This window comes from Hemiscyllium ocellatum, chromosome 48, assembly GCF_020745735.1.
Source record: "Hemiscyllium ocellatum isolate sHemOce1 chromosome 48, sHemOce1.pat.X.cur, whole genome shotgun sequence".
Lineage (NCBI taxonomy): Eukaryota > Metazoa > Chordata > Chondrichthyes > Orectolobiformes > Hemiscylliidae > Hemiscyllium > Hemiscyllium ocellatum.
This window is the reverse complement of record NC_083448.1, coordinates 7,874,765-7,892,012: the sequence shown is the minus strand read 5'-3', so window position 1 is coordinate 7,892,012 and position 17,248 is coordinate 7,874,765. Positions and strand designations below refer to the sequence as shown.

At 43.1% G+C, this 17,248-nt stretch overlaps 1 protein-coding gene across 6 annotated transcripts in view; it reads left to right on the top strand.

The window, feature by feature from the left end:
* The window catches only part of LOC132837036 (histone acetyltransferase KAT6A-like), a 292,136-nt gene that overhangs the window by 251,573 nt on the left and 23,315 nt on the right, over window positions 1-17,248 (top strand). For 5 of the 6 annotated variants that reach the window (XM_060856693.1, XM_060856695.1, XM_060856690.1 and 2 more), the window contains 5 exons: window positions 5,210-5,351; window positions 7,162-7,323; window positions 10,732-10,825; window positions 14,378-14,609; window positions 14,998-15,193. In XM_060856693.1, coding sequence (XP_060712676.1) covers window positions 5,210-5,351; window positions 7,162-7,323; window positions 10,732-10,825; window positions 14,378-14,609; window positions 14,998-15,193 — 826 coding nt within the window. The remainder of the gene's footprint in view (window positions 1-5,209; window positions 5,352-7,161; window positions 7,324-10,731; window positions 10,826-14,377; window positions 14,610-14,997; window positions 15,194-17,248) is intronic. The other variant, XM_060856694.1, reaches the window with a different exon arrangement.

Sequence of the window (17,248 nt, the reverse complement as noted above, 5' to 3'; positions counted from 1 at the left end):
GTCTTAAACCTCAAGTTAAATGACAGGAGGCATTTAGTCTCCCTCATCGAATACTCCATGCAATTTGCAGAAAAAGCCACTTATGCAGTTAAACCCAGCTTTGGAAACACATTTGAGCACAGGGATATTGTCTGAGATACAAGTCACTTTCATTCATGAATTCAAGGGAAAAATTCAGCACTTGAAATGGAGAATTAAAAGAGCATTTGGAATGTGGTCCATCTTCCCAATCCATGCGGAAGTTGGTGAGTGATGATGATTAACAGCAGATGCAGTGTTCCAGATGGTTTTAAACACAATACTTGAAGTGCCCAGACAGTTGCCACTCATCCATCTCATTGCTCACGTCAACACTTGCAGGATGGAATTACTTCAAGTATATTATCCTGCAGATGACAACTTGGTCTTTATCATCGTAGTCATCAGGGAGCAGTGTCACTTGGACCAGTTTTACAAGAGCTTATATCCTCAGGAGAGAATCCTTCATCTACTGCGATGATGCATGAACCATTTAACTCCTTAAGAAGTTTTTTTATATTTCACAAATAAGTTGTTTTCAGTTCATCATGGGAATTTAAAACACGGCAAACAAAGGTCTCTTGTGTTAAAACAAAGAAGCAATGGATCTTGCCTTTGTATCACACAGCTCACCAATTCCGCTGTCAACCAACTCCTGGGTTGGGTGAGACTGGGTGACTGCCTTCCTTCACAGTAGGTGGTGGTGAGGGAAGTCAGAGTGAATGAACTGAAAGTCAGCTGGCAATGGAAAGTTTGGGCTGACTGATTGCAAATGTGAACTAAACAGATCTGCTGTTCTTGAGGATAATAGTCACCTTTGACCAGCCAGTCTGCCAGAGGATAAATGAAGTTATACGTGAAGCCGGGAATGTTTTTTCCAGTGAACTCTGAGCAACCTGTGCAGTGAGTCCCCGATCAGACAGGGCAGCCCTTGTCCTGTGCAGGGTTTCGCTGGTTCAAACCACAGGACTGTCTGCACTCTTAACGTCCTTGATTCTCCCAAACTGTGGTTAAGTGTCTGAACATGGGTAACTGAGACATTCCCTTACAGTGGTATCGTGTTCACTCATTGTACAGTAAGCAAATATATCGATCCTTGGTGTGTCACTTGCCCATTGTTAGCTGGCTGAACTTCTTTGGATGTATAATAGTGACTGATCAAAAATAAAGTTAAAAATCAAGCAACACCGAGGTATAGTCCAACAGGTTTATTTGAAATCACTAGCTTTCGGTGTTGCGTGATTTTTAACTTCGTACACCCAGCTCCAACACCGGCATCTCCAAATCATGAGCAAACATAAGTCCAGTGCATTATTTTCAATTTTATCATGTTAGTTTCAAAGGCATTCTCAAGTGTTGTGTTTCTACTAAACTTGGAACGATGTGGTTAATAGCAAATGGTGTTTGCCCAGAAACGCAGCATTCAGGTTGCTTTGGCCATTGTGTGTATAATCGTGCTGGATTTAACCAGTTCCCACCTTCTCCACATGTTGGATTGTTTTCTATCAAATTTAAACCCCACCATCAGGAATTCATGGCCTTCCCAAGGAAATGTACAGTGCTGATGGTTTTTATAAGTTTAAGCACAGAACATGCAGCTCATTAGACACCAATTGCCCATCACACACTTTCAGTTTGCTTTGCAATATGTTGTAATGAGACTCACCAGCAAAGCTCCAGTGCTTTTTGTGCTGAAATAAGGAACAAAGATCTCATTAAATCAAAGAGACACAACCGAGTGGTTCAATTAGGTTGAAATGTCTTTTCTCAGTCTTGAAGTATGCTGCGATGCTGACTGTGACTGTTAGTGGATTGTGATTTAACTAATGAATTGCAACTTGCAGCCTTAACGCAGCAATTCAAGCTTTTCACATGCAAATACTCAACTGATAGTGTCTGAGGAAGGATAGTCTGCTGTCCTTTATCACAACTGCAACCACAACCACCTGATGATGGAGCAGCTTAAGGTGTCTTGAATTGATACACTTAATTAAATTGTTCCAGATAACTACAATTAAATAAAACACACTTGGTTCACTGCTCTGATGTTGTGAAAACTGCTTTCCAATTTCCTTATTAGACCATGAGCTCCTTAGCGAAATACTGCTTCTTTGTACCAAGCACCACCTGTGAAACACAATAGTTGAAATTCATGAGCTTATTCTGGTGACAACAGAGAAGAAAGTGGCCCCCAGACTCTGCATCAATCACAAGACCCAAGTGAGAGGAGATAGGGGAGGAAAGGCCGTTGTTGTCAATGAGTATCAGTGCACTGGCTGGGTCTTCAAAAAAGTTGACAGCTCCCATCAAGTACGAATAGTTTGCTTGTCCCAGTTATTAACTTCACAAGCAAAACACTCCCTTTCAGCATTGCATTATTGGCTCCCAGCAAAGGTCATTTCCACAGAAATGTACCGCTGCTGACTTGGGCTCGACTGAATTAACTCCATCGCTGCCAAATACTTAACCTGCATGAACATTTTTCTGTCTTGCTGAACTTGGTTAAGCTCAAATGTTGTTGGGAGATGATAATTCTCGATCCACATTGCCTCCTAATTGATCTTAGCATGAACACGATTGTTCTGCGTTAATTCTGGGGATCTGAACGGAATAGTGTTTGTCTTTTACTTGGGCTGAAATTGTTGAAGTGCTGTGCAGGGACTTTTGGAATGAGAGTTGATTGACAATATTGATTACTGTAAGCTGAGCAAGTGCAGGTGGGAAGTGGCACAGAAATAGTGTGGAGCCCATAAGGTCACATGGCAACAAAACAAGTGAGAGCCGACAGAGAACTATTCTTGCAGTGTTAAATTCTCTGAAGTGGATTTCATCGGGTGTGACTTGGCTCATTTTGTTTCTGGCACATTAACTCACTTTCTTATGATGAGGCAGACAGCCTTTACTTTTAATATGTATTGTTCATGCAGATGCGTGACTGTGACACTTCAGGTCGTTAACCACCTCCTATCATGAAAATAGATGCATCTTGACCACAAACACACAGACCCTGTATTGTGTTGCATGGCATGTAGACATTGCAGTAAGCTCAGTAGAGGACATGCGGTCTGAGTGAAACTGTGGAATGTGTTTTCAATAGCTGCCAAGTGATGTTGCCGAATGAAAAGCGTTAACTCCCCACCATCTTACACTCGCACAATAAAAGAGAAAATGTTTGCTTTATCTCTCGCAAAAATGTTTTTGGCATGAAACAATTAGACTTGAACGATTGAGCAATTTCAAATTAATTTTTGCACTGGTTGCTACTGAACTCAAATATATTTTCATGTCTTGGTTTATTCACAATTTCTATTTAAGTGTTGCAGACTTGTCAATCAAAAGATTATGGGAAGCAGTGTGTCAAAATAACCTGTGCAGGAGTGGTTGGACTTAATTGGTCAGCCAGAATGCGGTATTGTTTGAATGAGACATGGTGTGATGTTGCACTGACCAGCATTAGTTCTGAACTGAAGTTTTAAATGAAACTTGTCAGTGAAGCTGAAATCGGGTCAATTGTCCATTGAAAGTGAATTATGTGAATGCAATATGATGGAAAACCAGATAAAAGTTAATGACAGATAAACTGGCTGGTGTCAATTTTTAAAATAATTGGAGTATGGGTTAAGATGACATTTCATGCACGTTTTCCTGTTTATTTAACCCGCCCTTGCCTTACAAGTTGCAGTAACCTTTGACACAGTAAAGAGCACCAATGACTTCCGAACAAAGGGTGCATATAGTCAAAGGAAGAAGCCCTGAGGTGCTGTGTGTTATTTGATTCTCTCTCTGTTTTCCACCATGACTCACTGTTAAGGTTTCTTCTCAACTGCCGTTATCCAGACACACTTTGGATTTTTCTGTTCCCACCATCTCAGATTTTGATCCCTTGTGGCAGTCATAGTGGTATTCCAGAGTACGATGTAATGTTGGGAATTTTGCAGATTGTTGAAGGACCACACTTCTGTTATCAATGATGGTTTGGCTGCTCTCTTCTCCCTCCTGCCTCCCGTGCCTCACCAAAAATCCCGGCTTCCCATTCCTTGCCACATTATTAGACTTGGTCTGTGTCGACAGCTTTTAAATTCATACGGGGATCGTAACCTATCTGAATGACTTGCCGTTTTACAGACACGCCTTTGGGATTAGTTTACCCAGTTTTGCAGTTTGGAGTGTTCTCTGCAACATGGAGGATTAACAGTTTAGTTTTGCTCTTTCAGGCCCTGAGGATGGAAGCCATGGATTGTGGGTTTGGTTCCAGTATTGATGATTCATTGTATTTGTTTCTTTTTTTTTGTTAATCTATTTATTAGCAAATGTTTTTAACTTTACAAGCGTATAAAATTATTGAAAAACACATATCAATAACATATATCAGTATAAAAACAAAAAACACAAATTACAATGCAACCACTATCTACTAACTACTAACCTATCCTATAATGCGAAACAAATCCTAACACTGTGCAAAATAAGTGATAAATAAGCAAATAACTAATAGATCAAAAAAAAGCAAAAAAAATCATAAAAAACACAGAACAGCTATGCCCGGCACCAACCTCCCAACCAAAGGAATGGGAGCATTGTATACATACCCATATTAACTCAGGAGAGCCTCCTCCAGGCCCCAGGGCTCAACAAACCTAACCATCCTGGTTAAACAATCACCCTAGTTAAGATAACTGACAAATCTATATCCAAATCACTCAAGTAGGGCTGCCACGTCGTATAAGAATGGTCTGTTGTGTGGTGCACAATGTGATAAAAAAAAAGTCCAAGGGAATGTGCTCCATAATTAACTCTGCCATCCCAGCAAGTCTGGCAGGTTCTCGGACACCCAATTCATTAGAATATTAAATAGTTTCTTCCCATGCCCATCTAAAGATGGTAAATTCGGTAGACCTAAGAGGAGAGATATCGGGTCTACTTTGACTTCAGTCCTCAATACCCTCCCCACCTCTCCCACCACGGTGCTCCAATAAACACAGAGCCTGTGGCATGTCATTGTGTATCTAACATATAAAATGTTAGAGACATATGTTACAGTAAGATGGGAAGACGAATGTGTGACTTGAATGGCTATGAGAAAATCTATAAAGCCTGTCTTCATGCAAGGAGCTTGCTGTGTCGGTGCTGTATCACTGCATTTGTGAAAACGGATCGGCTGTGCTCTTATCTGTGCATCTGTCTCTTGCAGGCTGCCAAAGTTATACTTGTGTGAATTTTGCCTCAAGTACATGAAGAGCAAAAGCATTTTGCAGCAACACATGAAGAAATGTAATTGGTTTCACCCGCCTGCAAATGAGATTTACAGGAAAGACAAGATATCTGTGTTTGAAGTAAGCTTGGGCTTTTTGGCTTATATGAAATGAGTCTGCTGTGACAGCTAAATTGGGATTAACTGCAGTCAGAACATGAAATGTCTTTTGCTCATTTCATTGGCAAAGTGTTACGTATTCTTTCCCACCTAACCTGGCTTTATACTGAAAGTCACCAACAGAACGATCTCAAGTTGTGCCGAGTTCCCCTCTGCCTGTGTTTTTTTTTAAATGTTGTGTCCAGTTTAGTGCATCTCAAGTCATAGAGATGTACTGCACGAAAACACCCTTCGGTCCATTTCCTCCTGCCAACAAGATATCCTGAATTTGTCTCCTCCCATTGCCCACACCCTTCCTACTCATGCACCCATCCAGATGCTGTTCAAATGTAATTGTACCAGCCTCCACCAACTCCTCAGATACAGACTACCCTCTACTTGATAAGTTACCCCTTAAACCCCTTTTAAATCTTTCCCGTCACACCTTCAACCTCACAGCACCAAAGACCTGGGTTCAATTCCCGCCTCGGGCAACTGTCTGTGTGGAGTTTGCACGTTCTCCCCGTGTCTATGTGGGTTTCCTCCGGGTGCTCCGGTTTCCTCCCACAGTCCAAAGATGTGCAGGTCAGGTGAATTGGCCATGCTAAATTGCCCGCAGTGTTAGGTGAAGGGGTAAATGTAGGGGAATGGGTCTGGGTGGGTTGCTCTTCGGAGGGTCGGTGTGGACTTGTTGGGCTGAAGGGCCTGTTTCCATGCTGTAAGTGATCTAATCTATGCCCCCTAATATTGGACTCACCTACCCTGGGTAGAAAAACTTGGCTATTCACCCTATCCATGCCCCCTCAGGATTTGATAAAGTTCTATCAGGTCAGCCATCATCCTCTGATGCTTCAGGGAAAATAGCCCCAGCCTATTCAGCCTTTCTCTCTCTCTCTGTCTCTCGCTCACGCCATGCAACTGGCAACATCTTCGTAAATCTTTGACGAATTCTTTTGAGTTTCACAACGTCCTTCTAAGAGCAGGAGACCAGAGTTGCACACAATGTTCTAAAAGTGACCATACCAACGTCTGGTACTGCCTCAACATGACCTCCCAACTCATACACTCAATTCACTGACCAATAAAGGCAAGTGTACCAAACACTTTCTTCATTCCCGTCTACCTGTGCCTCCACTTTCAAAGGACTGTGAACCTGCATTCCAAGGTCTCTTTGTTCAGCCAAACTTCCCAGAATATTACCATGAAGTGTAGAAGTCCTGTCCTAGCTTTCCTTACCAAAATACAACACCTCACTGTTATCCAAATTAAATTCCATCTGCTCATCAAGGGTTATGAACAATCCAATAAATTGTTGAGTCTTGCAACTTGTTGAGATGCAAATAATTATAACTCTCTTATTTAAAATTGTACATTGAATGCAACTCCATATGCAATGTTGCTTGGCATCAACATCACTTGTGCTGCAGTCAAATTGAACTGCAATTAATGCTGAAGTCAAGCTGTTGTTCTCTGTATAATGACCCATTGTTGCAGATGTTTCAATATTATTTTGTTGAATGTGTTTCCTCTTAGTTGTGTTTGCCTTTTACTATAAAACCATCTACCCCATTGGAAATATTCTGGAAATGCTTTTGAAAAGTACTTCACTCCATCCTTTTCTCCATCTTTCTTACTCTTGTTTCGATTTTCTCTCCCTCTTGCTTTGTTCTCTGAATGCATTCCTTTCGGGGTCTTTCTCTTTGCCCCTCCTGAACAATTTTTGGGCGTGCCGTGATAATTGGTTTGATGTTTTCTCATCTTCCTGCTGTTGAGTTATTGTGTGTTCTCTACAGGTGGATGGTAACATCAGTACCATATATTGCCAGAACCTGTGTCTACTGGCCAAACTCTTCCTTGACCACAAGACATTGTATTATGACGTGGAACCCTTCCTCTTTTATGTTCTGACGCAAAATGACAACAAAGGCTGCCATCTTGTGGGCTACTTCTCCAAGGTAAGTCCTCGCTGTTCTTCATCTCAGAAACTCATGTTTGGAGGATTCAAGCAATAGACATTAGGTGCAGGAGTAGGCCATTCTGCCCTTCAAGCCTGCACCACCATTCAATATGAACATGGCTCATCATCCTTAATCAGTATCCTGTTCCTGCCTTATCTCCATAACCCTTGATTCCACAATCCTTGAGAGCTCTATCCAACTCTTTCTAAAATGAATCCAGAGACTGGGCCTCCACTGCCCTCTGGGGCAGAGCATTCCACACAGCCACCACTCTCTGGGTGAAGAAGTTTCTCCACATCCTTGTCCTAAATGGTCTACCCCGTATTTTTAAGCTGTGTCCTCTGGTTCGGCACTCACCCATCGGTAGAAACATGTTTCCTGCCTCCAGAGTGTCCAATCCTTTAATAATCTTTTATGTCTCAATCAGAATCCCTCTCAGTCTTCTAAACTCACGAGTATACAAGCACAGTTGCTCCCGTTTTTCAGCGTAAGGTAATCCCGTCATTCCAGGAATTGACCTCGTGAACCTATGCTGCACTCCCTCAATAGCCAGAATGTCTTTCCTCAAATTTGGAGACCATAACTGCACACATTACTCCAAGTTTGGTATCACCAGGGCCCTGTATAGCTGCAGAAGAATCTCTTTGCTTCTATACTCAATCCCTCTTGTTATGAAGGCCAGCATGCTATTAGCCTTCTTCACTACCTGCTCTACCTGCATGCTTACCTTCATTGACTGGTGTACCAGAACACCCAGATATCTTTGTACTGCCCCTTTACCTAAATTGATTCCATTTAGGTAGTAATCTGCCTTCCTGTTCTTGCCACCAAAGTGGATAACCATACATTTATCCACATTAAACTGCGTCTGCCGTGCATCTGACCACTCACCTAACCTGTCCAGGTCACCCTGTAATCTCCTAACATCCTCCCCACATTTCATCCTGCCTCCCAGCTTTGTATCATCAGCAAATTTGCTAATGTTATTACTAATATCATCTTCTATATCATTAATATATATTGTAAAAAGCTGCGGTCCCAGCATGGATCCCTGCGGTACCCCACTGGTCACTGCCTGCCATTTCAAAATGGAGCCGTTTATCACTACTCTTTGTTTCCAATCAGCCAACCAACTTTCAATCCAAGTTAGTACTTTGCCCCCAATACCATGCGCCCTTATTTTGCTCACTAACCTCCTTTGTGGTACTTAATCAAAAGCTTTCTGAAAGTCCAGGTACACTACATCTACTGGATCTCCCTCGTCCATCTTCAGAGTTACATTCTCAAAAAAGCAGCACCAAATTGGGGCATTGATTTCAATAAGTTTTAAAACACTTTTATGAATTTATGATTACTGTCAACAGTTTGCCCATGTAACTCATGTGGTATTAGCTTTGTAGTTTTTTTATGTGTTATATAAAGTTCTACACGTGAGCTCAATTTATTTGCAAATTACTTCTCACCTCACTGTGCTGTGACACGCATCCACTTATCTAAAAGCAGTTCCAAAAAAATGTATTTAACGCCATGTTCTATTTGCTCAGCTATTTTAGCCTCGCTGCTCACTCAAACCTCTCCCAGCTGACGACTTGTCCAAGCATCAGCCTTCTAGCGCACAAAATCACGAATTCAGTCATCTGCAACTTTCACAACCTAATCAAGTTTGATGTTCTAAAATGTGTACTTGTGCTCAACTCCCCCTAACTCTGAGTTCCAGTTACTGCCTCGTGTCTCTTGCTTCTCCCATCTCCATGCCGTTACTGTCAATGCTCAGAATCTGTTGATTCTGGCGGTTGTCCTATCTACTGCAAATGACCCTGGAAGGATAAGTTGTCTCAGAAATCTGAGAGGAGAAGCTAACATTTTTACACTGCGGTTATGTGGTCACAACATGGCAGTGCATCCCTTTGACTGTTCACAGCAGGGGAAGGACTGACCATACTTAAAATGTTGGAGGTGACCTTGTGGGTGTGGTTTAAAAAAAAATGTGCTGGTTCTGTCGAGCCACTTCAGAATGGAATGGTGAAAAAGTATCCTTTGAGGCAGGTCATGGAGAAGAGGCACTGAGAAGGATGGCCCTATTGACCATGTTAAAACATATCCAGTTAAAACCAGAAGTGTCACTGGTGACTTTACTCCAAGTGGTTTCACTGCTGCTGCTCGGCCACAAGTTGAAAACATGGACCTGCTGTCCACATTTGTGTCTTGTGCTTACTGGGGCAGACAAGAAAACCAAATTACAGAAGAAAACAAGAACCTACACTCAGTAAGATGCTGTGTGCTAATTTGTTGGTCATTGGACTTTGCATTAGACAAGGAAGAATTTCGCGAAAAACGGGACACCCACCCCTAAGTTTTGTTTCATTGAAAAACGCAATGTGTGGGCAAGTTCCTTTTGAATGTCAATAGCAGTAGCATCTAAACAAGCGAATTACCTTGGGAGATGAACTAACCATCCCACACCCTTTCCAGTTTTTACTCCTCGGACACTTGCCTCCATTTCACTGTTTTGATCAAGTATTTTATATCTGTCCGCAGCCTGCCTGACATTCTTTCGTCCAACCTGTTCTCTTAGTTATGTTTTTGTGATTTCAATCGAATGCTACATTTTTCTTTCCCTTTTTTTCCGAACATTTGGAAAAATCTTCAGCAATTTTGCTCTAGTGCTGGAGCTCCAGCCTTGAGACCCAAACCTTTTCTCACCTTCAAGTGCACGAGCAAAGTCTGCTTCTTGGAGGGTTTTCAATTTGCTAAGTGCTTGTTGACTCCAAGTACCCCTGAAACATGCAGACCCCCCTGCTCCAAAATGATGAATAGCTTTTGAAATACTTTGCCAAGAGCTGTAAAACTGTACAGTGCTGTCCTAGGTGCACAGAAGGTGACCAAGCCATGATCAGTTCTCTCACCAAGCGCGCACAACTCTAAAGTTTCTCTCTCTCTCTCTCCTTCCTCAGAAGCAGATGAAGTAACAGTGAGAAATTGTGAATCCATATGCAGATACGATAACTCAGTGCTGCCCTCCTTGAGCAGGCCAAACCTTCCTGGACAAAAGCTGAAAAGTGCTCTTAGGCAGTTTTGAATGGGAAACACTGAGCTTTAAGTTATGCAAATCCAGAAAGGACTTCATTCCTAGAGGTGGAGACTTGCCATGAGTTCTTGACCATAAATTCCCCTTCTTTATAAGCCCCTTTATTGACAAAAACGTTGCATCATTATACAAGCATGAACCAGGCCATGAAATAAATGGAGAAACAGTGGGGAAAGCCAGACGTTTGCTGGCAAGGCTTAGTCCAGGAGCACAAAAACCTGGGCTTCTCGGGGCCAATCCTGGAGAGTTGCTGTGGGTGTTGTGTATGTTTGTTCTTTTATATTTTATATTTTCTTTGTTCCTTCCTTCATATTCAGGAGAAGCATTGCCAGCAGAAGTACAATGTATCCTGCATCATGATCCTACCCCAATACCAGAGGAAAGGATACGGGAGGTTCCTCATTGATTTCAGTAAGTGCAGAATCTTGCAGTGGACTGATGAAAACTCTTGAAGTGTTTATTTGAAGAGCTCAACACATGGCAAGCAACCAATCTTGCCTCCTTCCATGTGGAATATAACATTGAGCTGTTGAATTAAATCAAAGGTTCACCTCTCCTTAAAGAGGCTGTGCTCCATCTCATTGACATTAAATCCAGTCGTTGTACCATTGCATTCCCAGGGCTGTTTTACACTAAATTCTCTTTACTGTGATATTTGGAAATGGAGAAGTGTTGCAGATTATTGTTTTTATTCAGTTAGATTGTCTCAATAGCTTACTAAGTGTGAGAAACCAATGCATGTGTTTGGAAAAGATAGGTGTTTGTGAATTGAGTTCCTCACAGGCTGTTTTTCAGTGTTTAAAATGTTCTCCATTGAGGTAAGGTGGACAGCAAGGAACTGGAAACAGAAGCAATCAGGCTGGTCTCCTGTAAAGTTACAGGCAAATGATAGAAGTGCTTGGAAGCAGATCTCCTGTGAACAAGACTAGGATGGTCAAGCCTTAAACATAACATGGAAAATACCGTGACATTGGCATGTATCTGGAGCCCTACCATTCAGTAAAAGGCAACTGAAGAAAATATTGCTGTTTGTGAAATGCTTTTCCAGTTGCAGCCCTGAACTGACGTGGTGTCTGCATTCCCTGAACAGTTGCCTGTGTAAGCCAGATGGAGCTAATTGCAATGCCATGGGTCTGCATTAAACTACATAAGGGGTCTTTTCCTAGACCAAGAGGCCCAGGTTCAAGTCCCACCTACTCCAGAGGTGTGTAATAACAACATCTCTGAACAGGTTGATGAGAAAAAAATGTTAAAATAAATTGGATATGCAGGCTGCTTTGGGCAGTTCAGGAAGGTTCAGGGGTAAAACGAAGAAAAGCATATACATCAAGATATGTTGTTAAAGGATAATCCTGATGTAAACATTACAAATGCAGTATCAGTACCAGACTCTGCCCGTCATCAACTTTCACGAGACTCAGATTAATGGATTGGCCTCAACTTCCATTTCGACCTGGCCTGGCTTTTGTGGGTTAAACATGGTTTTCTCTGTTCGAGCAAGAGTTTTGTTTTAGAGCCGTACTCCAAATCTGATGGAATACGTTGGAGCAGCTTCAGCCATGTTGTCCCAGTAATCACATCCAGAAGCCAAGTCAAATTCTCACAAGTGTGTCACCGTGACCTGTATTGCCTGACTGACGTTATTCGGGAACGTGAAGAGAATCTTCCAAGAGTCACCCGAGACACCCTTGGAACGCTTGCATTGGAATGGGTTGGTTCACCCCACACCACTTGGGGTAGGGGGAGAAATTGAGTTATTTTATTGTCTTGCACAATTTCAGGACATCTCAGTGCTTTACAGGCAATGAAATATCAATTGAGTATCGCTGTTGTACTATAGATAAGGCATCAACCCATGATTACGCGGAGAGCTCCCAAACGAATTGTGGGTCGCTGACCGGATAATATGCCTTCACAGTGATGGTTTTGGAAAAAATATCCAGCCCCTCACTGCCACTGGAGAGAACTCCCGCCCCGCCCCCCCCCCTCCTCTTTGAAGTAGTATACAAGTTTTCTTATCCCCACCTGAGAGAGCAGATTTGTGGTTCTTTTCACGGCTGATCCACTTCTGATAATGCAGCACTCCTTCAGTACAGTACTGATAGGTTAGTTTAGATTTTACACTCCAATGTTGCAGTTCAACTTGAGCCCACGGTTTTCTGACTCCTGTGAAAATAGTGCCACACTTGGAGAAAAAAAGCCACAAGAACTGAAAATTGAATTATTTTCTTGTGTTCCATGTTCAGATTGCGAAAACAAGAAAATCTTTCAGTCAGTTCATTTGCAAACACAATGATGGATGCACTGAATCATTTCCTTGCTCAATGGAAGTGACTGCTGGGATGAGTTTGCTAGTTAACTAGCTTTGTGAAATACTCTCACAAACAAAAGGTGTTGCCTGTCCCAGCATCTAAATCTTTTCCACAAACTTTATCATATGGTATTGTGACACTGCTGTAGAGGAGATGTAAATGGCTCTATTAAAATGGCACAAATTGATTATTGAATACCTCAAGTGAATAAGCTGTATGGATGATGTCTGTGGTCACACCAAGTGAAGGAGCAGCAAAGGGTGACCATCTTTGCTTAGCAGCGACAGTAGCCATTGGCCAGGTTGGATTTCTCCTGCTCAACGCGTGCATGAAACACCCAGGCAATTTTCCACTGAGTCAGTACTGTTGTAACTGTCCTGGAACAGCTTGGCTAAGGGTGCGGCAAGTTCTCAAACTCCTGTCTTCAGTACAATATCTGGAATATTGTCAGGGCCCACAGCCTTCGCAGTATCCAGTGTCTCCAAGTGTTTCTTGATATCACATGGAGTGAATCGAGTTGGCTGAAGACTGGTACCTGAGATGCCGGGGACCACTATAATTGCTTGTAGAATTGTTCTGTTATGGTATCCCTCTGGTTTGGACAGCTCCTCCTTGTATCACTGGACTTTGCCCTTTTTTTCAGAATGAAGTAGTTTTCTCATTGAATAGAAGGAAAGAGCAAGTTTTCTTTTGAGAGCTTGCAACTGGTGTAACCACAAAAACAAAGTGTTTGCAAAGCTTCTACAAGCGTATGTTTGTCTTTCTCACCTGCTTCTGCACACACGATTAAACTGAGGCCAGATAGCTTGGCTCTGTTTCAGAGAAGTGTAATAATACTGCAATCTCCTTTTATCTTATGATAACTCATTTCACTGGTTTATTACTCTCCCTTCAAAACTCCTTGGTTTCCATTACCTTTCGCTTTTCCTTGGTTTTTGTTACCACTCCTTTTTTTGACCTCTTCACAATTCCTTTCACTCCCATTTGACTCATCTAACCCATCTTCTTTGTTGCCCTTTTGTCCTCTTTTCCTTCTTTTCTCACTCGTTCATTCTTTCTGCTGTTCCTCAGGTCTTAAACCAAGAGGTGGCACTCTCACTAATCTTCTTCCTGCTGCTAGGGATGTGCTTGTTCTTAGCTAATATCAGCACTTAGACCGATTTATTTTGATTCCTTTGCTGATTGAGATCTATTGACAGGATTTTCCCGCTGAGGCAGCTGGACAAGTGCCAGTACTATACTGTAATTGGTAAAAAGCTGCTGTGGTGGATGGACTCACTGTTGCTATCTGGTTGTTCCATGTTCTGCTTATTTTTGTTGCCACTTTTCCCGTACCTGCATTCCACTCTGCGCCTTGTTGGGATTGTGTTGGTCACAGTTGTGAGTATTATTTAAAAGACATCATAATTCAGGAAAGGCTCCTTCAGCTGACCAGTGAACTAATTGGCTCGATCCTACATTCCGCCTCTCCCACAGAGGTGAGGCACAGAAAAACCGTGCTTTATTCGTTGAGGATTTTACATTTTGTCTTCTCCATCTCTGGGGCGGGAGGGGGGAAACCAGTGAATCCTGACTTTTGACACATCTGCTCTTGTTTGAGAGAGTCAAACTTGGTTTGAAAACTGACATGCAAAACTTTTTCCGTGAGCAGGCTATTTGCTATCGAAGCGGGAAGGCCAAGCTGGGTCGCCAGAGAAGCCACTGTCTGACCTGGGCCGTCTCTCGTACATGGCGTACTGGAAGAGTGTGATCCTGGAGTGCCTTCACCAATGTCATGACAAGCAACTCAGCATCAAGAAACTGAGCAAGCTCACAGGGATCTGTCCCCAGGATATCACCACAATCCTGCAACACCTAAAGATGCTGCAGTTTCGCAACGACCGGTACGTGGTCATCAAATTGATGGGTTTTTTTTAATATCGTTCTCATTTAACACAGTGAATTTTCCCTCTTTCTGAGAGTCCTGCAGCAAACTTTAAAGACCAGCAAATTTTTTTTCTGTCCATGATGCTCAAGTTGATTGCAGTCACTCAAAGGTATCTTGACTAATTTCAGATGAGTGAGCAAAAATGAACGATTGCCTGATTTTGTTAGTTTTTGACAGTAAAGGAATTTATGCTTGTTTAAATGGCAGCACCCAAGAGCACAGAGTTATAGATCCGTGCTAATACTGCAGGGGTCCCGTGCTGAGTGTTTGAACTTCAATTGTGCTACTGTTCAACAGTCACTTTTGTAAAAAAAAAATGAGTCTTTCGTTAATTTTGTTGGAAGGTTTCTGGTCATTCGTCGAGAGAAGCTGATACAGGAACATATGGCAAAGCTTCAAACCAATCCGAGGCAGATTGAAGTTGATGCTGACAGTTTACGCTGGACGCCTCTGATCTTTTCAAACACTGCAGTGTCTGATGAAGAGGAAGATGAAGATGATGAAGATGAGACTCCAGCATTAAAGGTACATGTTCAAAAGGCAAGTCATTTTCTTCTTGCTAGGCAACTTCTGAACAAGATTTCCTCCATATCTGACACAATGCGAAACCAGTTTGCCCCTATGAATCGAGTTGCTAAACATGGATAGCCAACACAGTGAACAAAAGATGAAAAAGTGCGTGTTAATTTTTGTTTGCAAAAATGCCATCCCTTATTCCCAATTCCTCCGCCTCCACCGTTTCTGCTCCCAGGAGGACCAGTTCCACCACAGAACACACCAGATGGCCTCCTTCTTTAGAGACCGCAATTTCTCTTCCCACATGGTTAAAGATGCCCTCCAACGCATCTCGTCCACATCCCGCATCTCTGCCCTTAGATCCCACCCCTTCGCCCTTAGATCCCACCCCTCCAACCGTAACAAGGACAGAACGCCCCTGGTGCTCACCTTCCACCTGACCAACCTTCGCATAAACCAAATCATTCGCTGACATTTCCACCACCTTCAAAAGGACCCCACCACCAGGGGTATATTTCCCTCCCCACCCCTTTCCACCTTCCGCAAAGACCGTTCCCTCCGTGACTACCTGGTCAGGTCCACGCCCCCCTACAACCCACCCTCCCATCCTGGCACCTTCCCCTGCCACCGCAGGAACTGCAAAACCTGCGCCCACACCACCTCCCTCACCTCCATCCAAGGCCCTAAAGGAGCCTTCCACATCCATCAAAGTTTTACCTGCACATCCACTGATATCATTTATTGTATCCGTTGCTCCCGATGCGGTCTCCTCTACATTGGGGAGACTGGGCGCCTCCGAGCAGAGCGCTTTAGGGAACATCTCCGGGACACCCACCAATCAACCACACCGCCCTGTGGCCCAATATTTCAACTCCCCCTCCCACTCTACCAAGGACATGGAGGTCCTGGGCCTCCTTCACCGCCGCTCCCTCACCACCAGACGACTGGAGGAAGAACGCCTCATCTTCCTCCTCGGAACACTTCAACCCCAGGGCATCAATGTCGACTTCAACAGTTTCCTCATTTCCCCTTTCCCCCACCTCACCCTAGTTCCAAACTTCCAGCTCAGCACTGTCCCCATGACTTGTCCTACCTGTCTATCTTCTTTTCCACCTATCCACTCCACCCTCCTTCCTGACCTATCACCTTCATCCCCTCCCCCACTCGCCTATTGTTCTCTATGCTACTTTCTCCCCACCCCCACCCTCCTCATGAAGGGCCTGAAATGTTGATTTTACTGCTCCTTGGATGCTGCCTGAACTGCTGTGCTCTTCCAGCACCACTAATCCAGAATCTGGTTTCCAGCATCTGCAATCATTGTTTTTACCTCGTTGAGCTTAATTAATTGTGTCTGAATCTGCAACTGGTGCAAGTTAACCTGGAAAAAATCAAATGGCAGGATTTATTTTTGTTAAATCTTTGGAGTGAGCTCGGCACTCATGGAGCTGAATGGGAACGAGGTAGCTATTAGATCTGTGCAGAGCTGCTTGTGTTATCAGAGTGCTGTGAATCTGAAGTAAATAGTTTGGATGACTTGCTGCTGGTAACCCATGCCCATCCCGTTGGTTGTGGTTTTCATCTGTTGTAATGAGAAACACCAAGCAATCACAGCTTGATCTGAATCTCAAACAAGTCCATCTTTTCCTTTGCAGCAGCATAGGTTTGTCAACAGATGGCAGCAGAAGCACAGGGTCCCTGACGGGGAAGCAAGGTGGTTGTGGTCATTAACACAGCAACCCGATGGGTTAGATTTCCAGCAGACCAACCAAATAAGTCATGCTCCAAAAGCAGCATTAAGTCGGTGTTGAAAATGAGAAATTAAAAGCAGGAAGAGCTGGAAATGCTTGTCAAATCTGGCAGCATCTGTGAAGACGAAACAGTTAACTTTGAAATCAAAAAGCCTGCCAGTCCACAAATGTTGCCAGACCTGGTTAATGTGTCCACGTTTTCTGCTTTTAGATCATAAATAAATCATGCTGATGAGTCATTTTGTAATGAGTTTGACCTTCGGACTTCCTGTGCCAAGCATGAGAAAGCAGAGCCACCAATGTCATAAACTAAGGGGTTTGCTTCGTTTCG